The following is a 22,270-nucleotide window of genomic DNA, read 5'->3' on the forward strand; positions in this document are numbered from 1 at the left end:
TCCGAGAGTAATCAAGAAAATCAAAGCGGAGGGAATCCCGGTGATCCTCGTGGCCCCGGACTGGCCCAGAAGAGCCTGGTTCCAGAGCTCCTCCACCTTCTCGGCGACACTCCCTGGCGTCTTCATGACCGCCCGGATCTTCTGTCGCAAGGTCCAATATTCCACCAGAATACAGCACAGCTGCATTTGACGGCGTGGTGCTTGAATCCTTGATTCTAGCCAAGTCGCGTCTTTCTTCCAGGGTAGTTCATACCATGCTTAATGCTCGCAAGCCTTCCTCCGCCAGCATTTATCACAGGACCTGGAAGACCTATCTGTTCTGGTGTGACCGTCATAATCGATCGCCCCATACCTTTTCAATCCCTAATGTTCTTGCCTTTTTGCAAGACGGTATGGACTCGGGTCTTGCTCTCAATACCCTTAAAGGACAAGTTTCTGCCTTGTCAATTTTTTTCCAGAAGCGGCTGGCTTCTCGCCCTCAGGTCCGTACCTTTCTTCAAGGGGTGGCGCATTTGGTCCCCCCTTATCGTCACCCCTTAGATCCCTGGGATCTGAATTTAGTTCTTGGAGCTCTTCAGCTTCCTCCTTTCGAACCCTTGAGAGAAATCTCTCTTCAACGGCTGTCTTGGAAAGTTGCCTTTTTAGTCACTATTACCTCTATCAGGCAAGTGTCCGAACTGGCAGCTCTGTCCTGTCGCTCACCTTACCTGATCTTCCATCATGATAAGGTGGTCCTTCGGCCTTCCCCCGCCTTCCTTCCGAAGGTTGTATCCTCTTTCCACCTGAACGAGGACATTGTGTTGCCGTCATTCTGCCCGGCCTCGGTCCACTCCTTTTGAGAAAGCCCTTCACACTCTCGATCTTGTCAGGGCTCTGCAGATCTACATCTCCAGAACAGCGCCGTTGCGCAAGTCCGATGCCCTTTTAGTCCTCTCAGAAGGACACAAAAAGGGCGACCGGGCTTCCAAATCCACGATTTCTCGATGGATCAGGACTGCCATCTGTGAAACTTACAAAGCACGAGGTATCGTTCCCCCTCAATCTGTGCAGGCCCACTCTACACAAGCAGTGGGTGCCTCCTGGGCTATCCGCCATCAGGCTTCGGCGGCCCAACTTTGCAAGGCTGCTACCTGGTCCAGTGTGCACATGTTTACAAAATTCTACAGAGTGCATACGCATGCCTCCGCGGATGCTGCTCTTGGAAGACAAGTCCTTCAGGCGGCAGTGGCCCATTTATAAGTGGCCACTGCTCGGTTTTTTTTACAGTGTTTTGATGTGTTCACTGCAGTTGCAGTCGTTAGTCAGCTCTTAGGCTGATGTTCTACACTGTAATAGTTAAGTTCCCACCCAGGGACTGCTTTGGGACGTCCCACTGTCTGTGTCCCCCAATGAAAAGGCGAGAAAGGAAATGACATTTTTGTGTACTCACCGTAAAATGTCTTCCTTGGAGCCTTTCATTGGGGGACACAGCTCCCACCCTTGTGGTTTTGGTTGTCCTTCTCCTACTGCTTTTACACCAAACTGAGCTAGTTTCCTGCCTAGCTAGGGTTATATGCTGTGGGGGGAGGAGCTAACACTTTTGCAAATCTAGTGTCACGCCTCCCCTGGAGACACCATATAACCCAATGTCTGTGTCCCCCAATGAAAGGCTCCAAGGAAGACATTTTACGGTGAGTACACAAAAATGTCATTTTTATAACCGCTACACTCAGCAGCCCAGTAAGTGACACATCGCTGGAATCAGCCCCTACATTATGCTGCTTTCAGATTAGGGGGCAAAAATGTGGTGACAGATTCCCTTTTAGCCATTCAATAAGTGTTGTAAAAAAATCAAAATGATAGAATTTTTTTTTATTTTTAAATCTTTGCAGCTCCCTAAAAAGCAATCAAAACCTTGTTACTTCAAAGTGTTAGCGCCTCATACAAATATTAATCCCGCACTTGACTCCATCAATAGAAAAATGAAAATGTTTGCAGGTGTTATAAAATAGCGGCACAAACCCCCAAACTTTTTTTTTTTTTCTTTTTACAAATTCCTATTTTTTTTTTTGCCACCACTTATATAAATGTTGCAAGTTTAGCATTGCTGTGATCATACCAACCTGAAGAATAATTATTACCGCATAATAAACGCCACAATAACAGAACACAAAAAATAACGGCGCCATTTTTTTTTTCTTTACCTTTTCATCTCCCTTGGATGTTTTTCTTCTTTTTTTTTTTTTCAGTGCTTTATATGGAAAAAGGAATAGCATTAGTAAAAACTTTTAACTTGTCCTGCATATGGCAATAGCAAATTTGAAAATGTTATGGCTTTTGGAAAAGGGGCAGGTATAGGCGAATGTACAAGAAATGGATGGCCATGGAAGGGTTAAAATAGGTGGTGTATGTTCACTGGTCTTTGTCTTACTGATGCACGCGCTTGTCCTTACAGGTCTAAGTATAGCCGATGAAGGCATAACCTTTGTGTTTGACCAGAGAGGGCGCAAGTCAGGGGAGGCGTTCGTGCACTTCATTTCCGAAGAACATGCAGAACAAGCACTTCTGAGACACAAGCAAGAAATAGGCAGCAGGTAACGTTACGCCTATGCTTTACATATTAGTAGTGCATTGATGGGGTACATGTTTCCATTAGATTGCTTAAAGGGGTTTAACCCCTTCACGAGCTATGACGTAATGGTACGTCAAATGTCGTGTCCAAGCCTGCATCTTTCCCGCACATGATGGCTGATTTAATCAGCCATCATGTGACTCTTAACAGCCACGGGTGGCATATTTGGTATCTACAAACTCATACTGACCTGGAGAATCATGTTTCGGGGTCAGTTTTACCAAATAGTGAACATGATAAATTAAAAAAAAATAAAGTGTGAAATTGCACTTTTTTTTTTTTTTGCAATTTCAGCACACTTGGATTTGTTTTCTCCACTTTCCAGTGCCTTACATGATAAAATGAATGGTGTTTTCTTCGGCGCTCTATTGGGAGACCCAGACGATTGGGTGTATAGCTACTGCCTCCGGAGGCCACACAAAGCATTACACTAAAAAGTGTAAGGCCCCTCCCCTTCTGGCTATACACCCCCAGTGGGATCACTGGCTCACCAGTTTTCTGCTTTGTGCGAAGGAGGTCAGACATCCACGCATAGCTCCACTGTTTAGTCAGCAGTAGCTGCTGACTATATCGGATGGAAGAAAAGAGGGTCCATATAGGGTCCCCAGCATGCTCCCTTCTCACCACACTTGCGGTTTGTAAGGTTGAGGTACCTATTGCTGGTACGGAGGCTGGAGCCCACATGCTGCTTTCCTTCCCCATCCCCCCTGATGGGGCTCTGGTGAAGTGGGATCTTACCGGCCCCAAAGCCCTGAGGCCGGGCTCCATCCACAGACCCATTGAACCTGCTGGATACGGAGCTGGGTACCCTTCAGGGACATGGCCCTGCACCATTCAGGTACTCTGTGTCCCCGTACACTCAGGCACAGCACACTCCAGACTTGCTGGGTGTGCTAGTGCGCCGGGGACAGTAAAGGGTTACAGTCACTGCAGCCTAGCTGAGTGACTTTATGTATTGGGAACTACCGCGCCGGACGCTTCGGGAGCGGCAGCACGGCTGGGACTTGTAGTGCGCCGGGGACTTAGCGCCGACCGCGCTTTTACGGCGGCGGCGCTTATAAATCCAGTCCCCGGCTTTTGCGGCCTAGCTCCGCTTCGTTCCCGCCCCCACCCTGTCAATCAGGGTAGGGGAGAGACGCTGTACAATCGGCAGCGCCGAGGGCTGGAGCCTTATTTACATGCTCCAGCCCTCTCACTGGACACTGTGGGACGCCGGTTTCCCGCTCTGACTTGGGGCACGCCCACGGCCCGCCCCTACTCACACGAGCTGGAGAAGGACGCCGGCGGCCATTCCTGCAGGCCGAGCTGAGAGAACGGACTCTGGGCAACCAGGCACAGGACTAGGGCGACCACACACCCGCTTATAGGCGGGCGGTAAGCGGCACCTGAAGTGCTGACCCCACTAAATACCGCAGTTGTCCATTTGTATTTTATGCTTACACTGCATAGGTCGCTATTTTTGGCTATATGCCCTCTTAGATGGCGACACATCAGCGGCAGGAAAGCAGGGGTGCTAAGACACAGGCTTTCTATGCTGATTATATCTGAGGCACACAGGTGCTGCAGTGTTAATTTGTACTTATGCTTGTATGCTATACATTGCACTGTACGGTCGCTATTCTGGGCTATATTCCCCTAGATGGCTAGTCTACAGCAGCAGAAAAGCAGGGGTGCCAAGGCACAGGCTTTCTATGCTGCTTGTATTGCATGTGCTGCAGTGTTCATTGTACTTTATGCTTGTATGCTATACATTGCACTGTACGGTCGCCATTCTTGGCTCTATACTCCTAGATGGCTAGTCGGCAGCAGCATTTAAGCAACACAGGCTTTCGATGCTGTTTTTACTGCAAGTGATACTGTTCCACGGCACTGACCCCCATTGTGTGCAATGCTCCCCTGTAGCACTTGGTCAGCCGGGGTCTCTACTAGACGTGGCCAAAGGAACCACCTGTCAACCCTGTCCAAGTACAGGGACGGAGTTGCAGTTTCGGCTGATATATTGTCATGGGATAGAGACTTGCAGTCCAGACAGGCCATGGGCAATCTGGTTCATTGCTCCCTGGCCACCCTCATTTGGAATAAAATCGGTGCTCCGGGGGGGTCCCAGGAGGACTCTCTGTATGATGAGGCAGACGTAGCTCATCAGGACTTTGATCCTGACACCGCTCTCAATCCGGATACACCGGATGGTGACGCCATAGGGAATGATCCTATAGCGTCCATCAATGGAATGTTGGATCTTTCTCCCTCAGCTCCCCCAGCGAGGAGTCAGCTTCACAGCAGGAGAAGTCCCATTTCAGTAGCTCAAACGTATATTGAGTATTTTTCTGGCCACGCTGACTTCAGAGAAGCAGTCCAGGAACACCACGCTTCCCAGATAAGCGTTTTCTCCAAACGTATTAAGGATACACGTTATCCCTTTCCCCCTGACGTGGTCAAGCGCTGGACCCAGGGTCCAAAGGTGGGTTCTCCAATCTCCAGGCTTCCGGCTAGAGCCATAGTTGCACTGGAAATGGGACTTCACTTAAAGATGCCATTGACAGACAGATGGACTCTGGTTGAATTCTGTCTATGAGGCTATCGGCGTGTCGGTTGCTCCGGCATTCACAGCCGTATGGGTACCCTAAGCTTTTCAGCTGTTCTTGCGCAGCTGGTCTTGAGCACATGTACATCTGTGTCGCAGGGGCGTCCGTAACCTCGCAATGTCTGCATTGCGACTTACCCTATTAATGCGGTCCTGGAAGGATAGTCGAGGTTTCGGTCCTTCCCAAGCTTGGGCAGGTCCCAATTGTCCTCGTCCAAAAGGGCAACAAAGCCTCAGAGGGGCTCAGATTCCGGCCGGGCTCAACCACGCCCAAGGAAGGCAACTGGAGGAACCGCTACCAAGGCGGTCTCCTCATGACTCTCAGCTCTCTTTCTCTCCGCATCCGCGGTTGATGGCAGACTCTCCCGCCTTTGGCGACATTTAGCTGCCACAGGTCACAGACCGGCGGGTGAGGGACATTGTGCTCACGTGCACAGGACGGAGTTCTGTTCTCGTCCTCCGACTCGATTCTTCAGAACGTCCCCACCTCCCCACCGAGCCGATGCTCTTCTGCAGGCAGGAGGAGTGGTAATCCCTGTTCCTCTTCAGGAACAAGACACGGTTTTCCTCCAATCTAGTTGTGGTGCCAAAAAAGGATGGCTCTTTCCTTTCCGTTCTGGACCTAAAACTGCTCAACAAGCGCGTGGAGGCCAGGCGGTTCCGGATGAAACCCTCCGCTCCGTCATTGCCTCAATGTCTCAAGGAAATTTCCTAGAATCAATAGACATCAGGATACGTATCTCCACGTGCCGATTGCTCCAGAGCACCAGCGTTAGCTACGTTTCGTTATTGAAGACGAGTTTCTTCAGTCCGTAGCCCTGCCCTTCGGTCTGGCGACAGCCCCACGGGTTTTCACCAAGGTCATGGCGGCAGTGGTAGCAGTCTTGCACTCTCAGGGACACTCGGTGATCCCTTATTTGGACGATCTACTTGTCAAGGCACCCTCTCTCGAGGCATGCCAACTCAGCCTGAATGTTACGCTGGAGACTCTCCAGACTTTCGGGTGGATCATCAATTTTGCAAAGTCAAATCTGTCACCGACTCAATCACTAACGTATTTGGCATGGAGTTTCATACTCTATCAGCGATAGTGAAGCTTCCGCTGTACAAGCAGCGTTCACTACAGACAGGGGTGCAGTCTCTCCTTCAAGGCCAGTCGCACCCCTTAAGGCGCCTCATGCACTTCCTAGGGAAGATGGTGGCAGCCATGGAGGCAGTTCCCTTGGCGCAGTTTCATCTGCGCCCACTTCAGTGGGACATTCTCCGCCAATGGGACGGGAAGTCAACGTCCCTGGACAGGAAAGTCTCCCTTTCCCAGACGGCCAAAGACTCTCTGCAGTGGTGGCTTCTTCCCACCTCATTATCACAGGGAAGATCCTTCCTACCGCCGTCCTGGGCGGTGGTCACGACAGACGCGAGTCTGTCAGGGTGGGGAGCAGTTTTTCTCCACCACAGGGCTCAGGGTACGTGGACTCAGCAGGAGTCCACCCTTCAGATCAATGTTCTGGAAATCAGAGCAGTGTATCTTGCCCTACTTGCCTTCCAGCAGTGGCTGGAAGGAAGGCAGATCCGAATTCAGTCGGACAACTCCACAGCGGTGGCATACATCAACCACCAAGGGGGGACACGCAGTCGGCAAGCCTTCCAGGAAGTCCGGCGAATTCTGATGTGGGTGGAAGCCACGGCCTCCACCATATCCGCAGTTCACATCCCCGGCGTAGAAAACTGGGAAGCAGACTTCCTCAGTCGCCAGGGCATGGACGCAGGGGAATGGTCCCTTCACCCGGACGTGTTTCAGGAAATCTGTCGCCGCTGGGGAAGGCCGGACGTCGACCCGGCACAACAACAAGGTCCCAACCTTCATGGCACGGTCTCGCGATCACAGAGCTCTGGCGGCAGACGCCTTAGTGCAAGATTGGTCGCAGTTCCGGCTCCCATATGTGTTCCCGCCTCTGGCACTCTTGCCCAGAGTGTTACGCTGGATCAGATCCGATTGCAGCCACGCCATACTCGTCGCCCCAGATTGGCCGACGAGATCGTGGTACCTGGATCTGTGGCATCTCACGGTCGGCCGACCGTGGTCACTTCTAGACCGGCCAGACTTACTGTCCCAAGGGCCTTGTTTCCATTGGAATTCTGCGGCCCTGAACCTGTCTGTGTCGCCATTGAGTCCTGGATCCTAGCGTCTTCAGGATTATCCCAAGGAGTCGTTGCCACCATGAGACAGGCTAGGAAGCCCACGTCTGCTAAGATCTACCACAGAACGTGGAAGATTTTCTTAATCTGGTGCTCTACTCAGGGAGTGTCTCCCTGGCCATTTGCATTGCCTACTTTTCTTCCTTCCTACAATCGGGGTTAGAAAAGGGCTTGTCGCTCAGCTCCCTCAAAGGGCAAGTCTCAGCACTATCCGTGTTTTTTCAGAAGCGTCTGGCACGACTTCCTAAGGTGCGCACGTTCCTACAGGGCGTTTTGTCATATCGTGCCCCCGTACAAGCGGCCGTTAGATCCATGGGATCTTAACAGGGTACTAGTTGCTCTCCAGAAGCCGCCTTTCGAGCCTCTGAAGGACGTTTCCTTTTCTCGCCTGTCACAGAAAGTGGCTTTTCTTGTTGCGTCACGTCTCTTCGGCGAGTGTCTGAGCTGGCAGCTCTGTCATCCAAGGCTCCCTTCCTGGTGTTCCACCAGGACGAGGTAGTGCTGCGCCCCATTCAAGAGTTTCTCCCTAAGGTAGTATCCTCGTTTCATCTTAAACAGGATATCTCCTTACCTTCCTTTTGCCCTCATCCGGTTCACCGGTATGAAAAGGGTTTACATTTGTTAGATCTGGTGAGAGCACTCAGATTCTACATTTCCCGCACGGCGCCCATGCGCCGCTCTGATGCACTCTTTGTCCTTGTCGCTGGCCCGCGCAAGGAGTTGCAGGCTTCTAAAGCCACCTTGGCTCGATGGATCAAAGAACCAATTCTTGAAGCCTACCGTTCTGCAGGGCTTCCGGTTCCTTCAGGGCTGAAGGCCCATTCTACCAGAGCCGTGGGTGCGTCCTGGGCATTACGACACCAGGCTACGGCTCAACAGGTGTGCCAGGCAGCTACCTGGTCGAGTCTGCACACTTTCACCAAGCACTATCAGGTGCATACCTATGCTTCGGCTGACGCCAGCTTAGGTAGAAGAGTCCTGCAAGCGGCGGTGGCCTCCCCGTAGGGGAGGGCTGTCTTGCAGCTCTAATAAAAGGTATTTCTTTACCCACCCAGGGACAGCTTTTGGACGTCCCAATCGTCTGGGTCTCCCAATAGAGCGCCGAAGAAGAAGGGAATTTTGTTACTTACCGTAAATTCCTTTTCTTCTAGCTCTTATTGGAAGACCCAGCACCCGCCCTGTTGTCCTTCGGGATTTTTGGTTTGTTTGCGGGTACACATGTTGGTTCATGTTGAACGGTTTGCAGTTCTCCGATTCTACTCGGAGTGAATTTGTTTAAACCAGTTATTGGCTTTCCTCCTTCTTGCTTTTGCACTAAAACTGGTGAGCCAGTGATCCCACTGGGGGTGTATAGCCAGAAGGGGAGGGGCCTTACACTTTTTAGTGTAATGCTTTGTGTGGCCTCCGGAGGCAGTAGCTATACACCCAATCGTCTGGGTCTCCCAATAAGAGCTAGAAGAAAAGGAATTTACGGTAAGTAACAAAATTCCCTTCATTCACAACTATGTATTTCTAGGAGAGAATTGTATGATATGCATCCTATAAGACCCTAATAATCTACGCGGATGCCTTGTGAATAGAGGGGCAGTGCACATGCGTGACCGCCGAGGCAGTTCACTTCTATGGGAATTTTCCTGAGACCATTTTTGGACATTTGTAAACTTATGTCCTTTGTGAGGTGGGATAAAAAAAAACAAAAAAAAACAGCAATCCCCACATTTTTCCTTTTTGTTAGTGATCATTTCATAGGTCAGATCGTTATTGGTGCACCTAGATCTGTAAAACAGGCCGGATCGCTCAATTAACAAAGTCCGAATATAAAATAAAGACGACTGAAATTCACTTTGTGATTTCTTTCTAAATTATTTATTGTTCTGCCTTTTTTTTATTTTTAGGTACATTGAAATATTTCCAAGCAGAAAAAATGAAATTCAGAATGCTCGATTCCTGGTTAGGAGGAGGAAAGGCGTCACTTTTGCTCCAACCATGAAAGAACTTTATGACCCAGATATGACAATTAATAATGAAAGTAAAGACAGACAGTGTGACATGGTCAGTGAGAACAATCACATGAACGGTGAGATCCTCTTCTCTTACTCCATATTTCATACATTTATAAAGTAAAATGTATTCAGTCCTTTAGTGTTTGTACCGTATTTGTCGCTTTATTAAACGCACCGGATTATAAGACGCACCCCAAAATTAGACAAAAAAAAGGTAAAAAAAAGAAAAATGGGGTCCATCTTATACTCCGGTGTTCTCTTACTGGAGGGGGGGAAGCAGTGGTTGTGAAGCGGGGTCACAGGAGGCAGAGGTTGTGCTGGCAGGTGCGGCGGGTCAGTGGCAGCGGGGTCCGTGGTGGCAGGTGCGGTGGCGTCCGTGGAGGCAGACGCAGTGGTGTCTGGGATGGCAGGAGCCACGGGGTCCGTGGTGGCGGCGGCGAGTCGTGCAGCAGGCTGGTGCAGTGAGTGTCCCAGTGTCCTCAGTCCCAATTCAAATGATGGCGCCTGGAGAGGCGCATGCGCAGATGGAGCTCTCATCCAAGAGCTCCATCTGCGCCCGCTCCCGGCTCCATCATTTGAAACTGGGACCGCGGACAAACTGGGTAACTTGCTGCACAGCCACCCGCCCTGCACGCACAGAGTGGCAGCCAGCGGGCTGCCCACCCACCCTGCGTGCAAGCAGCCAGGTACCTGTGCTTGCGTGCGGGCGGCTGCCGCCCGCACGCAGCACTTGGCTGCCGCCCGCACGCAGCACTTGGCTGCCGCCCGCACGCAGCCACAGGTACCCGGCTGCCGCCCGCATGCAAGCAGAAGTACCTGGCCGCTTGCATGCAGCCACAGGCACCCGATCGCCGCACAGACAGGACCCCCAGGTACCGCTATATTCGGTTTTTAAGACGCACCCCCCATTTTCCTCCCATATTTTTGGGAGGAAAAGTGCGTCTTATAAAGCGAAAAATACGGTATGTTAAGGGGTATACATAGCAGTGGCACAACATAGTATCACAGCTGATTCTTTCTATGAGGTGAAACATTTCCCTGCCGGTTTTTAAACCTGTTTTACCTCACAGTAATCAGTAGCTGTGATCCCATGCTGTCCTGTCTATGTATTCTTTTTTGCCTCCAGGAGATGTGGTATAATCAGACACTGACATTACATAGCACATGGCAGGGGCACATTTATAAGATTATGTCTGCACATCAATTTTTTTTTTCCAACACATTCCATTTGGGAACTTATTAATGTGTCAAGATTATTGATTAACATATACTTTGTTCGTGGGAAAACCCTTTTAATTCTTTTCCCCACAGTATGATGTTCATATAGTACACACATGTACACACACACATACACGTGTGCCTTGTAAAGGGAATCTGTCAGCAGGTTTTTGCTGCAATCAACTCGATGTATGGGCTGAGAGCCTGATTCCGATGATTATTCATGTAGTAGGCCAAGAGTTGCTATTTCAATAAAATCAGGACTAGTTGCCTTGTGGCTCTTGGTTAACTGCTGTGTGGTTACATCCCCACCATTGATTAGCAGCTTTCTGCCTATGCACAGGGTACACAGCTGCAAATCAGTGGTGTTTGTAAGGTTATACAGAGCTCAGCATTTTGTGCACAGAAAGAGCTGCACCATAGAAAACCGTTTATTGTATCAAAATAACAACCTGCAGCTTAGTAAGTGACAAATTGGTGGAATCTGGCTGTCTGCCAATATATCATGTTGCTCTCAGATTACCTAGCAAAAACTTGGTGGCAGAATGCCTTTATTGACATGGGCGTATCTTACTCCACTTTGGCCCTTTGTTAATACTGGCGGGTGGGATGTCAGTCTTAATGAATTGGCCCCATAGCTTTAGCTGCCTCAGCTCATTAAGGTTGAGTGGTCTGCGGAATCAGTGATGTTTGCACCAAATTACGGTGTCTGCCCAGTGATTGAAGTGCTATTGTGTATACACAGATACTGAAGAGCCAGCCGTCAGTCGCTGCCTTAGACGTTGGAGAGCACTCCAGTCACTGTACTGGCTATTAGCCAAGGGGCATATTATTATTAATGTAGAATTTTTTTTTTATTATTTCTTTGTGCTGTTTTGTCTAAAAGGAGAGCAGATATTACAGCCTTGTCGACAGATCCTCTATAAACTTGTGCATACCTACATTTATATGAGGATGGGTCTATGCCATACATGGTTATTTTTTATTATTTATAAGCCTGAATTCTAGGGAATTAATGTAAAAGAATGTGATCTTCTCGTTTACCTAGAAATTTCGATATCAGCATTACAAGGATATCACGTATTTGTAATAATGGTTCTTACGAGTGCATGCAGCAATCATCATAGATGAGTTATTCTTTTTTATCTATTGTGGTTTGTTATACCACTGTCTGTCTAGATATTCATACATTTTTCCCGATCTAGTGAGAGGACCGGTCACCAGGTTAAGTGGGCAGTTTTTACTTTTCTTTTAGTCTCTCCTTTCCTGATTATTTTATTTTTTTTTTTGTTTTTTAATCCACATTATGGTTCTAGAGCAGGGGCGCACAACATTTTTTTTTTGTTTTTTTTGGTACAAGAGCCACATTGAACCAATCCGAAGGTCTTCAATAAAAATTGATAGGGGTACTTATCAGCAGAACCACGTTTTGAGTATTTGTGAAGGATTTGGAGAGTTTCTGCTAGAAAAGAAAACTGCGTGAGCACAACCAACCTACATGGAGTTTTTGGAGCAGAAACTCAACTAAATCCTCCTCATAATCTCAAAACTAAGTTTGAGTATTTTTCAGTTTTAACATGAAGCACGTTATGGATTGCTACCTGACCAGAACCACGGTCAGTATAGGAATACAACGCCGAGCTTAGTACAGGGATCAACATCAGCTTCAGATCAGCCCCATGATTCACTTGTATCACATGAACCTGCAACTCCCGAATTGTCCTCATCAGTCTTCACATTGCCGACCGTACAGGAGCCACAATACTGATGAGACAGTCAGTATCACAAATATTCATTTACATCCTGGTACCTTTTATAGGTGACATCTTCTTCTCTGATTGGAGTCATTCCCATCTCTTTTGTCTCCAACTTTTTATCATGGTACTGACCCCATGATGACTTTTCACATCCACAGCTCCTCTCTGCAGTCTTCTCACTTCTGCGGTCTTCTTCAGCACATCCTGACATGAAGGCCTTACAAATAAAAGAATGATTATACTGCCCAATAATGAAAAGTATATGCCATACTGCGCCCCTAAATAAATTGACTCTTGCTGTGCTTCCTGCTCTAAACATCCCCCTCCACACTGCCCCTCTCCATATTAGCCCTCCACATTGAACCTCTATAATATCACCCACTCTAAACACTCCATAATGTTCAGCCAAACTGAAACTCTCCATGATGTTCCCCCACATTCTGCATTTCTTTATTAATACTCCTCCAAACCCTGCACCACTCTATAATGTTCCCCCACATCCAGCACTGCTCCATAATGTTCCCCCACACCCTACACCACTCCATAATGTTCCCCCACACCCTGCACCGCTCCATAATGTTCCCCCACACCCTGCACCGCTCCATAATGTTCCCCCACACCCTGCACCGCTCTAAAATGTTCCCCCACACCCTGCACTGCTCTATAATGTTCTCCCACACCCTGCACTGCTCTATAATGTTCCCCCACACCCTGCACCGCTCTATAATGCTCCCCCAAACCCTGCACTGCTCCATAATGTTCACCCACACCCTGCACTGCTCCATAATGTTCACCACACCCTGCACTGCTCCATAATGTTCCCCCACACCCTGCACTGCTCCATAATGTTCACCCACACCCTGCACTGCTCCATAATGTTCCCCCACACCCTGCACTGCTCCATAATGTTCCCCCACACCCTGCACTGCTCCATAATGTTCCCCCACACCCTGCACTGCTCCATAATGTTCCCCCACACCCTGCACTGCTCCATAATGTTCCCCCACACCCTGCACTGCTCCATAATGTTCCCCCACACCCTGCACTGCTCCATAATGTTCCCCCACACCCTGCACTGCTCCATAATGTTCCCCCACACCCTGCACTGCTCCATAATGTTCCCCCACACCCTGCACTGCTCCATAATGTTCCCCCACACCCTGCACTGCTCCATAATGTTCCCCCACACCCTGCACTGCTCCATAATGTTCCCCCACACCCTGCACCGCTCCATAATGTTCCCCCACACCCTGCACTGCTCCATAATGTTCCCCCACACCCTGCACCGCTCCATAATGTTCCCCCACATCCTGCACAGCTCCATAATGTTCCCCCACACCCTGCACCGCTCCATAATGTTCCCCCACACCCTGCACCGCTCCATAATGTTCCCCCACACCCTGCACTGCTCTATAATGTTCCCCCACACCCTGCACTGCTCCATAATGTTCCCCCACACCCTGCACTGCTCCATAATGTTCCCCCACACCCTGCACTGCTCCATAATGTTCCCCCCACACCCTGCACTGCTCCATAATGTTCCCCCACACCCTGTACCGCTCCATAATGTTCCCGCACACCCTGCACTAGTCCATAATGTTCCCCCCACACCCTGCACCGCTCCATAATGTTCCCCCACACCCTGCACCGGTCCATAATGTTCCCTTACACCCTGTACCGCTCCATAATGTTCCCGCACACCGTGCACTAGCCCATAATGTTTCCGCACACTCTGCACCGGTCCATAATGTTCCCGCACATCCTGGACTGGTCAATAATGTTCCCCCACACACTGCATTGCTCCATAATGTTCCCCCACACCCTGCACCGCTCCATAATGTTCACCCACACCCTGCACTGCTCCATAATGTTCCCCCACACCCTGCACTGCTCCATAATGTTCCCCCACACCCTGCACCGCTCCATAATGTTCCCCCACACCCTGCACAGCTCCATAATGTTCCCCCACACCCTGCACAGCTCCATAATGTTCCCCCACACCCTGCACCGCTCCATAATGTTCCCCCACACCCTGCACCGCTCCATAATGTTCCCCCACACCCTGCACTGCTCTATAATGTTCCCCCACACCCTGCACTGCTCCATAATGTTCCCCCACACCCTGCACTGCTCCATAATGTTCCCCCACACCCTGCACTGCTCCATAATGTTCCCCCCACACCCTGCACTGCTCCATAATGTTCCCCCACACCCTGTACCGCTCCATAATGTTCCCGCACACCCTGCACTAGTCCATAATGTTCCCCCCACACCCTGCACCGCTCCATAATGTTCCCCCACACCCTGCACCGGTCCATAATGTTCCCTTACACCCTGTACCGCTCCATAATGTTCCCGCACACCGTGCACTAGCCCATAATGTTTCCGCACACTCTGCACCGCTCCATAATGTTCCCCCACACCCTGCACAGCTCCATAATGTTCCCCCACACCCTGCACCGCTCCATAATGTTCCCCCACACCCTGCACCGCTCCATAATGTTCCCCCACACCCTGCACTGCTCTATAATGTTCCCCCACACCCTGCACTGCTCCATAATGTTCCCCCACACCCTGCACTGCTCCATAATGTTCCCCCCACACCCTGCACTGCTCCATAATGTTCCCCCACACCCTGTACCGCTCCATAATGTTCCCGCACACCCTGCACTAGTCCATAATGTTCCCCCCACACCCTGCACCGCTCCATAATGTTCCCCCACACCCTGCACCGGTCCATAATGTTCCCTTACACCCTGTACCGCTCCATAATGTTCCCGCACACCGTGCACTAGCCCATAATGTTTCCGCACACTCTGCACCGGTCCATAATGTTCCCGCACATCCTGGACTGGTCAATAATGTTCCCCCACACACTGCATTGCTCCATAATGTTCCCCCACACCCTGCACCGCTCCATAATGTTCACCCACACCCTGCACTGCTCCATAATGTTCCCCCACACCCTGCATTGCTCCATAATGTTCACCCACACCCTGCACTGCTCCATAATGTTCCCCCACACCCTGCACTGCTCCATAATGTTCCCCCACACCCTGCACTGCTCCATAATGTTCCCCCACACCCTGCACCGCTCCATAATGTTCACCCACACCCTACACTGCTCCATAATGTTCCCCCACACCCTGCATTGCTCCATAATGTTCCCCCACACCCTGCACTGCTCCATAATGTTCCCCCACACCCTGCATTGCTCCATAATGTTCCCCCACACCCTGCATTGCTCCATAATGTTCCCCCACACCCTGCCCTGCTCCATAATGTTCCCCCACACCCTGCCCTGCTCCATAATGTTCCCCCACACTTTGCACCGCTCCATAAAGTTCCCTTACACCCTGCACTAGTCCATAATGTTCCCCCACACCCTGCACCGCTCCATAATGTTCCCTTACACCCTGCACTAGTCCATAATGTTCCCCCACACCCTGTACCGCTCCATAATGTTCCCCCACACCCTGTACCGCTCCATAATGTTCCCGCACACCGTGCACTAGCCCATAATGTTTCCGCACACCCTGCACCGTTCTGTAATGTTCACCCACCTTGCATTGCTTCATAATCTTACTGCACAGCCTGCACCTCTCCAAAATATTTCCCATATTGCCCCTCCACATACTGTTACCCCCCGCCCCGCCTCCCCACCCCCATGCCCCATAAGGTGTCCTATAACAGTATATATAATCTTCGGCTCCTCCTGGAGCAGTTACTATTTGCGGCTGCATCCTTGCCGCCTCTACTGCGCGGCATAGGGAAAGCAGCAATGGAATTGTTAAGGCAGGCCATACATTTACAGTGATGCAATCTAATTGTGCATCTACCTTAACCCTGTCTGCATCCAAATCATGAGTCATTTGATAGCAGCATGCATACTATTCTTCCATACAGGCCAGAGAAATGACACGGATCTATATAGAAAATATGACTGGTTTAATACGGAAGTGGACAAACATTTAAAAGGAACTAGTTGGCTAGGAGCCAAGAATACGTAGCACATCTCCTATTGGGTAAACTATCATAGAGCTTATTCTGTGATATACAATATACTGTAATGTACAATGCATTTCCTCATTTATATTAAGCTATGTCAGCATGATTCACTTGTCACATGAGAGTCCACACTGATGAGTCTTCTGAATGCAGATATACTGTAGGTGTGGTACACAGTTCAAACACCATCCTAAATCCTGGTTTTTGGATATCTTCATATAACTCTTATATACTCCTAATAGTTCATAATCTTGTCCATAACAGAATGAGGTCACAGCATGATGATCTCCTCACATTGCTGTATTCCTGGGCAGGGGATGACTAACGCTCCTCTGCCCTAGACCCATCGTTCAAGTATTCAACTGTATTCACGTCTGAAAGATGCGAATATAACTAAATATAGGAAGATGAGAACCAGAGCCTTCCGGTTCTCCACAGGCCGCACAGCATCCTTTGGCCGGCTGAATGTGACCTGTGGGCCATATGTTGTGCAGGCCTGTTCGAGAGCTTTAGGCCATTTTATTTAGTGCCTCTAATATGCTTTTTTGTGGGGGGTTCATTATAAAGGAGGCATTCCTGTATAATATAGAGCAGCCTAAAGACACTCTGAGTCCTGTAAAAACCACTCCATTTGTAATGACCATAAAAAGTAGCACTGAATAAAAATACCCAAATCTTTGGAACCATATATCAGATAAAAAAAAATAAATCATACTGGTGGGGGAGAGAGGGTAAATAAAATAGCATCATACATTGGTCATTTTTGACCTGGTGATGGGTCATTTTTAAAGGGAATCTGTCAGCAGGTTTTTGCTATGTAATCTGAGATCAGCATTATGTAGGGTCAGAGAGCCTGATTCCAGGCATGTGTCAGTTACTGGACTGCTTGCGGCAGTTTTGATTAGAATCCTTGTTTTCTCTGTTGTAGAGGTAGTGTGGTTAGAATGCTGAGCTGTGTATAACCCTGCCCACACCCCTGATGGGCAGCTTCTTGTGTACACTGTACATTGCCAGCGAGCTGCCAATCAGTGGTGGGGGAGAGGTTACGCAGACTAGCTTGACTGGCCTGCACAGGAGATCTAGACTAGCTGTGATAATCTCCTGTTGATTCAACGCTGATTGTATTGAAACCACAGCACACAGCCTAATAAGTCACACCGCTCGATTTCGGTTCCCTGCCAGTACATTATACTGCTCTGATTCAATAGCAAAAAATGGCTAGTGCTGAGAATCCACTCTGGTCACATAGAATATTTAGTTAAGCAATAAATATGTTACTGATTTGCTACTTTCCTCCCACAGATTATGGGAAGGACCTGTCCGGGAAGGCGGGGGATACCAGTGAATTCACAGCTGTATCACCAGTCCATGATATCCACATTCGAGGACTCCCATTCCACGCTTCTGGCCAAGATATTGCAAATGTGAGTTACTAATAAGCAATGAAAGTCTTTATAAGATAATGTTACTGTTAGGGTCTCAAATATTAAAGGGAACCAATCATCAGGATTTTCGTGTATAAGGTGCAGCCAGTGCAGTACTGGCACTATCATGCACAGTGTGTACATACCATCAGGGGGCAGCTCGGGTGTTTAGGCAGTGAAATACAACTTTATAAAGTTTGAAATTTCGTGCACTTTTTGATTGACGTGTGCACCTCTGTTAATGTCCGGGCGGGTTATGCAGGAGTTCCCCGCGCCCCCACCAGCCTGTTCCTCCCTCTCCCCTGATGTCCGGGCGGGTTATGCAGGAGTTCCCCGCCCCCCGCGCCGCCTGTTCCTCCCTCCCTCCCTCTGGCTGTATGTAAATATCTAATCTTCAGAAACATGGCGCCGGAGTGGGCCTCTGCGCATAGCGCTTATCTCCGGCGCCATGTTTCTGAAGCCCGCATCACACAGCTTGGTGTTAGAGGGCGGCGCATGCGCCCTCGCTCCTTCAGATCCCGTTGTGACCGCAGGAGCGAGCGCGATCACAACAGGACTGCAGAACAGCTGATCGGAGGACGCGATTACCTGCTGCTTTTGTATCGTGCCGCCCCAGGACACCGGGCCAACACACCAGCCGGTGTGACATCGCTGTGGCGCCGCCCTCTCAGACACCAAGTTGTGTAATGCGGGGGCTTCAGAAACATGGCGCTGGAGATAAGCGCTATGCGCAGAGGCCCACTCCGGCGCTATGTTTCTGAAGATTAGATATTTACATACAGCCAGAGGGAGGGAGGAACAGGCAGCGCGGGGCGGCGGGGAACACGTGCATAACCCGCCCGGACATCAGGAGAGAGGGAGGAACAGGCTGGTGGGGGGGCGGGGAACTCCTGCATAACCCGCCCGGACATTATCTGCAGAGGTGCACACGTCAATCAAAAAGTGCACGAAATTTCAAACTTTATAAAGTTGTATTTCACTGACTAAACACCCGAGCTGCCCCCTGATGGTATGTACACACTGTGCATGATAGTGCCAGTACTGCACTGGCTGCAGCTTATACACGAAAATCCTGATGATTGGTTCCCTTTAAAGTAGTTTGGAAGAAAAGAAACATTAAATCCACATTTCGCAAAAGCTTTTTATTTTTTTCCCAACAGTTTTTCCACCCTGTGATGCCACTGAAGATAAATATTGAATACAGCGCTGATGCAGGAGGAACCTCTGGGGAAGCAGTAGTAAGATTTCTGACCCATGAGGATGCCGTAGCTGCCATGGCTAAGAACAGATGCCACATTCGTAAGTTTGCTATCATTCACATGACATTAGTGATTGCCTACTTTTCCTATTATAAGCACAACTTAAAAAGCACTGATACAATTAAAGAAAATGTGCAAAACAAAAATGGTTGCTTTTAACCCCTTAAAGAGTTATTTCCATCTCCAATGTTTATGGCTTAGATGAGAATAACTGCGTCCAGGTATCGGTCTCGGGATGTCCCACTATGAAAACTGAGCATGGCTGACCTATGCTGAACTTATAGCTCCCATTAATGTCTTGGGACACAGTTATTATAATTATTATTAATAATAATTATTATAGCGCCATTTATTCCATGGCGCTTTACATGTGAAAGGGATATACAAATAGGGACAGGTACAATAATCATAAACAATACAAGGCACAGACAGGTACTGGAGGACAGAGGTCCCTGCCCGTGAGGGCTCACTGTCTACGAGGGATGGGTGAGGATACAATAGGTGAGGGTAGAGCTGGTTGTGCGGTGCTGTACCAGACTGAGGCTTACGGCAGGTTGTAGTCTTGTCGGAAGAGGTGGGTCTTCAGGTTCCTTTTGAAGCTTGTCAAGGTAGGTGAGAGTCTGATGTGTTGTGGCAGAGCATTCCAGAATATGGGGGAGGCACGCGAGAAATCTTGGATGCGATGGTGGGAAGAGGAGATGAGAGGGGAGTAGAGAAGTAGATCTTGCGTGGATCGAAGGTTACGTGGAGGTAAGTACCGGGAGTCTAGGTCACAGATGTAGGGAGGAGATAGGTTTTGGATGGCGTTGTAGGTCATATATTTTTGAACTGGAGTCTTTGGGCAATGGGAAGCCAGTGAAGGGATTGGCAGAGAGGAGAGGTCGGGGAGTAGCGGGGGAACAGGTGGATCAGTCGGGCAGCATAGTTCAGAATAGATTGTAGGGGTGCGAGACTGTTAGAAGGGAGGCCACAAAGCAGGAGGTTGCAATACTCCAGGCCAGAGATAATAAGGGCATGCACTAGGGTTTTTGCAGCTTCTTGGGAAAGGAATGTACGGATCCGGGAAATGTTTCGGAGTTGGAGGTGGAGAGGGCTTGGATGTGTGGCTTGAAAGAGAGAGCAGAGTCTAGAGTTACTCCCAGGCAGCGAGCACGTGGCCCTGGGGAAAGTGAGCAGCCATTGACGTTGATGGATAGGTCAGGTGGGGTGGTTGAGTGAGAAGGAGGAAAGATAATGAATTCTGTTTTGTCCATGTTCAGTTTTAGGAATAGAGCAGAGAAAAAGGATGATATAGCAGACAGACATTGTGGGATTCTGGTTAGTAAGGAGGTGATGTCCGGTCCAGAGAGGTAGATCTGCGTATCGTCAGCGTAGAGGTGATACTGAAAGCCGTGGGACTCTATGATCCGTCCCAGGCCGAATGTGTAGATTCAGAACAGCAGGGGTCCTAGAACTGAACCTTGGGGAACCCCGACAGATAGGGGGGGGTGAGGAAGTGGTGCGAGAGTGGGAGACGCTGAAAGTTCGGTCGGTTACGTATGAGGAGATCCAGGAGAGGGCCAAGTCTGTGATGCCCAGAGATGAGAGAATTTGTAGTAGAAGGGAGTGGTCTACTGTGTCAAAGGCAGAGGACAGGTCCAGGAGGAGGAGGACTGAGTAGTGTTGCTTGGCTTTGGCGGTTAGTAGGTCATTAGTGACTTTAGTTAGGGCAGTTTCAGTGGAGTGATGGGGTCGGAAGCCAGATTGTAGACAGTCAAAGAGGGAGCAGAAAGAGAGGTATGAAGACAGTTCAAGATGGACATGCTGTTCCAGTAGTTCTGAGGCGTAGGGGAGAAGTGATATGGGGCGATAGTTTGACACAGAGGATGGGTCAAGGGAGGGCTTTTTGAGGATGGGTGTAATGGAGGCATGTTTAAAGCATGATGGGAATACACCAGTTGTTAGTAATAGGTTGAAGAGATGGGTTAGGGCTGGGATGAAGACTGTGTAGAAGGAAGAAAACGGATGGGATGAAGACTGTGCTGAGATTGGGGATGAGGTGGGATGGGAGTGGATCAAGCAGGCAGGTTGTGAGATGTGATCTTGAGACTAGAGTTTAAAGATGATATTCTGTTATGGTGGAGAAGCTGGATTTGGAGGAAGAAGGCTGAGTAGTTGTGAGGAGGGGCTGTGGTGATTGTGGATCTTCTGCTTGAAGAAAGAGGCAAAGTCTTCAGCTAAGATGAGAGGGAGGTGGTGCTGGGGGACGGAGGAGAGAGTTAAAAGTGTTGAACAGCTGTTTGGGGTTGTTAGAGAGGATATGAGAGATGAGAAGTAGGTTTGTTTTGCAGCAGTGAGTGTGGACTTGAAAGTGGTGAGGGCCTGTTTGTATGGGACAAAGTGCAAGTGAGACCTCTTCCATCTGCGCTCAGCGATTCTGGAAGCCCGTCTCAATTCTTTAGTCTTGCTCGTGTGCCAGGGTTGCCTGTTGATTGTGCGGGTTTTTGTGTGTGTGAGGGGGGGGGCAGCTGATTCGAGAGCTGCAGAGATGGTGGTGTTGTATAAAATGGCAGCAGCATCTGCATCATGTAAAGAAGCAATGTCTGCAAGAGGGAGAAGGGACTGAGAAAGTGAGTGTAGACCAAGGTGTTTGATATTTCTGTGAGGGTGTGAAAGCTTGTGGAGGGGGGGTTGCGAACTCGGAGAAGAGAGGGACCAGAATGTGAGTTACCTACATCTAAACCACGGGTGGGGAACCTCCGTCCCGCAGACCATATACGGCCTGTGACGACTTTTTATGCGGCCCCTGGGCACATTTCCGGGGACAGCAGTGTTCTGGTGGCAGCAGCGCTTTTTCCGGCTGCCGGCCCTTTAAATCACACTGCGTGATGCCCTGTGGGTTGATGCTAGAATGTACGAGCTCCATCCAGATCCTGACTTCAGCCCGTACATTCTAAACCGACTCGCTACTAAACGCTAGAATGTACAGGCTCCTTCCAGTACCTGACTGTAGCCCATACATTTTAGGCTTAACCCCCCAGCCTGTGCTAGTGTGCTCTGGTGGGTGGGGTGGGGTAAGCATCGTGCTGCGATAAAAAGTCACAGAAGAGCTGCAGCAGATTTACTGTCGTCCTGGTCCTGTGCTGTGCAGTGTGTGTTTGTGACACCCCCCGCCCCACTACTGTGTGAGTATCAACCCATTGCTGCTCAGTGCAGGGTGTACCCCCTAGT

The 22,270-nt window shown here is 49.6% G+C and overlaps 1 protein-coding gene across 1 annotated transcript in view; it reads left to right on the forward strand.

The window, feature by feature from the left end:
* Positions 1–22,270, forward strand: part of GRSF1 (G-rich RNA sequence binding factor 1) — a 53,394-nt gene that overhangs the window by 14,477 nt on the left and 16,647 nt on the right. Inside the window, exons 4-7 of the mRNA XM_075337368.1 lie at positions 2,435–2,573; positions 9,287–9,468; positions 17,680–17,801; positions 18,962–19,100. Of these exons, the coding sequence (XP_075193483.1) occupies positions 2,435–2,573; positions 9,287–9,468; positions 17,680–17,801; positions 18,962–19,100 (582 nt within the window). The remainder of the gene's footprint in view (positions 1–2,434; positions 2,574–9,286; positions 9,469–17,679; positions 17,802–18,961; positions 19,101–22,270) is intronic.

Source organism: Anomaloglossus baeobatrachus, chromosome 1, assembly GCF_048569485.1.
Source record: "Anomaloglossus baeobatrachus isolate aAnoBae1 chromosome 1, aAnoBae1.hap1, whole genome shotgun sequence".
NCBI classification, from domain to species: Eukaryota; Metazoa; Chordata; class Amphibia; order Anura; family Aromobatidae; genus Anomaloglossus; species Anomaloglossus baeobatrachus.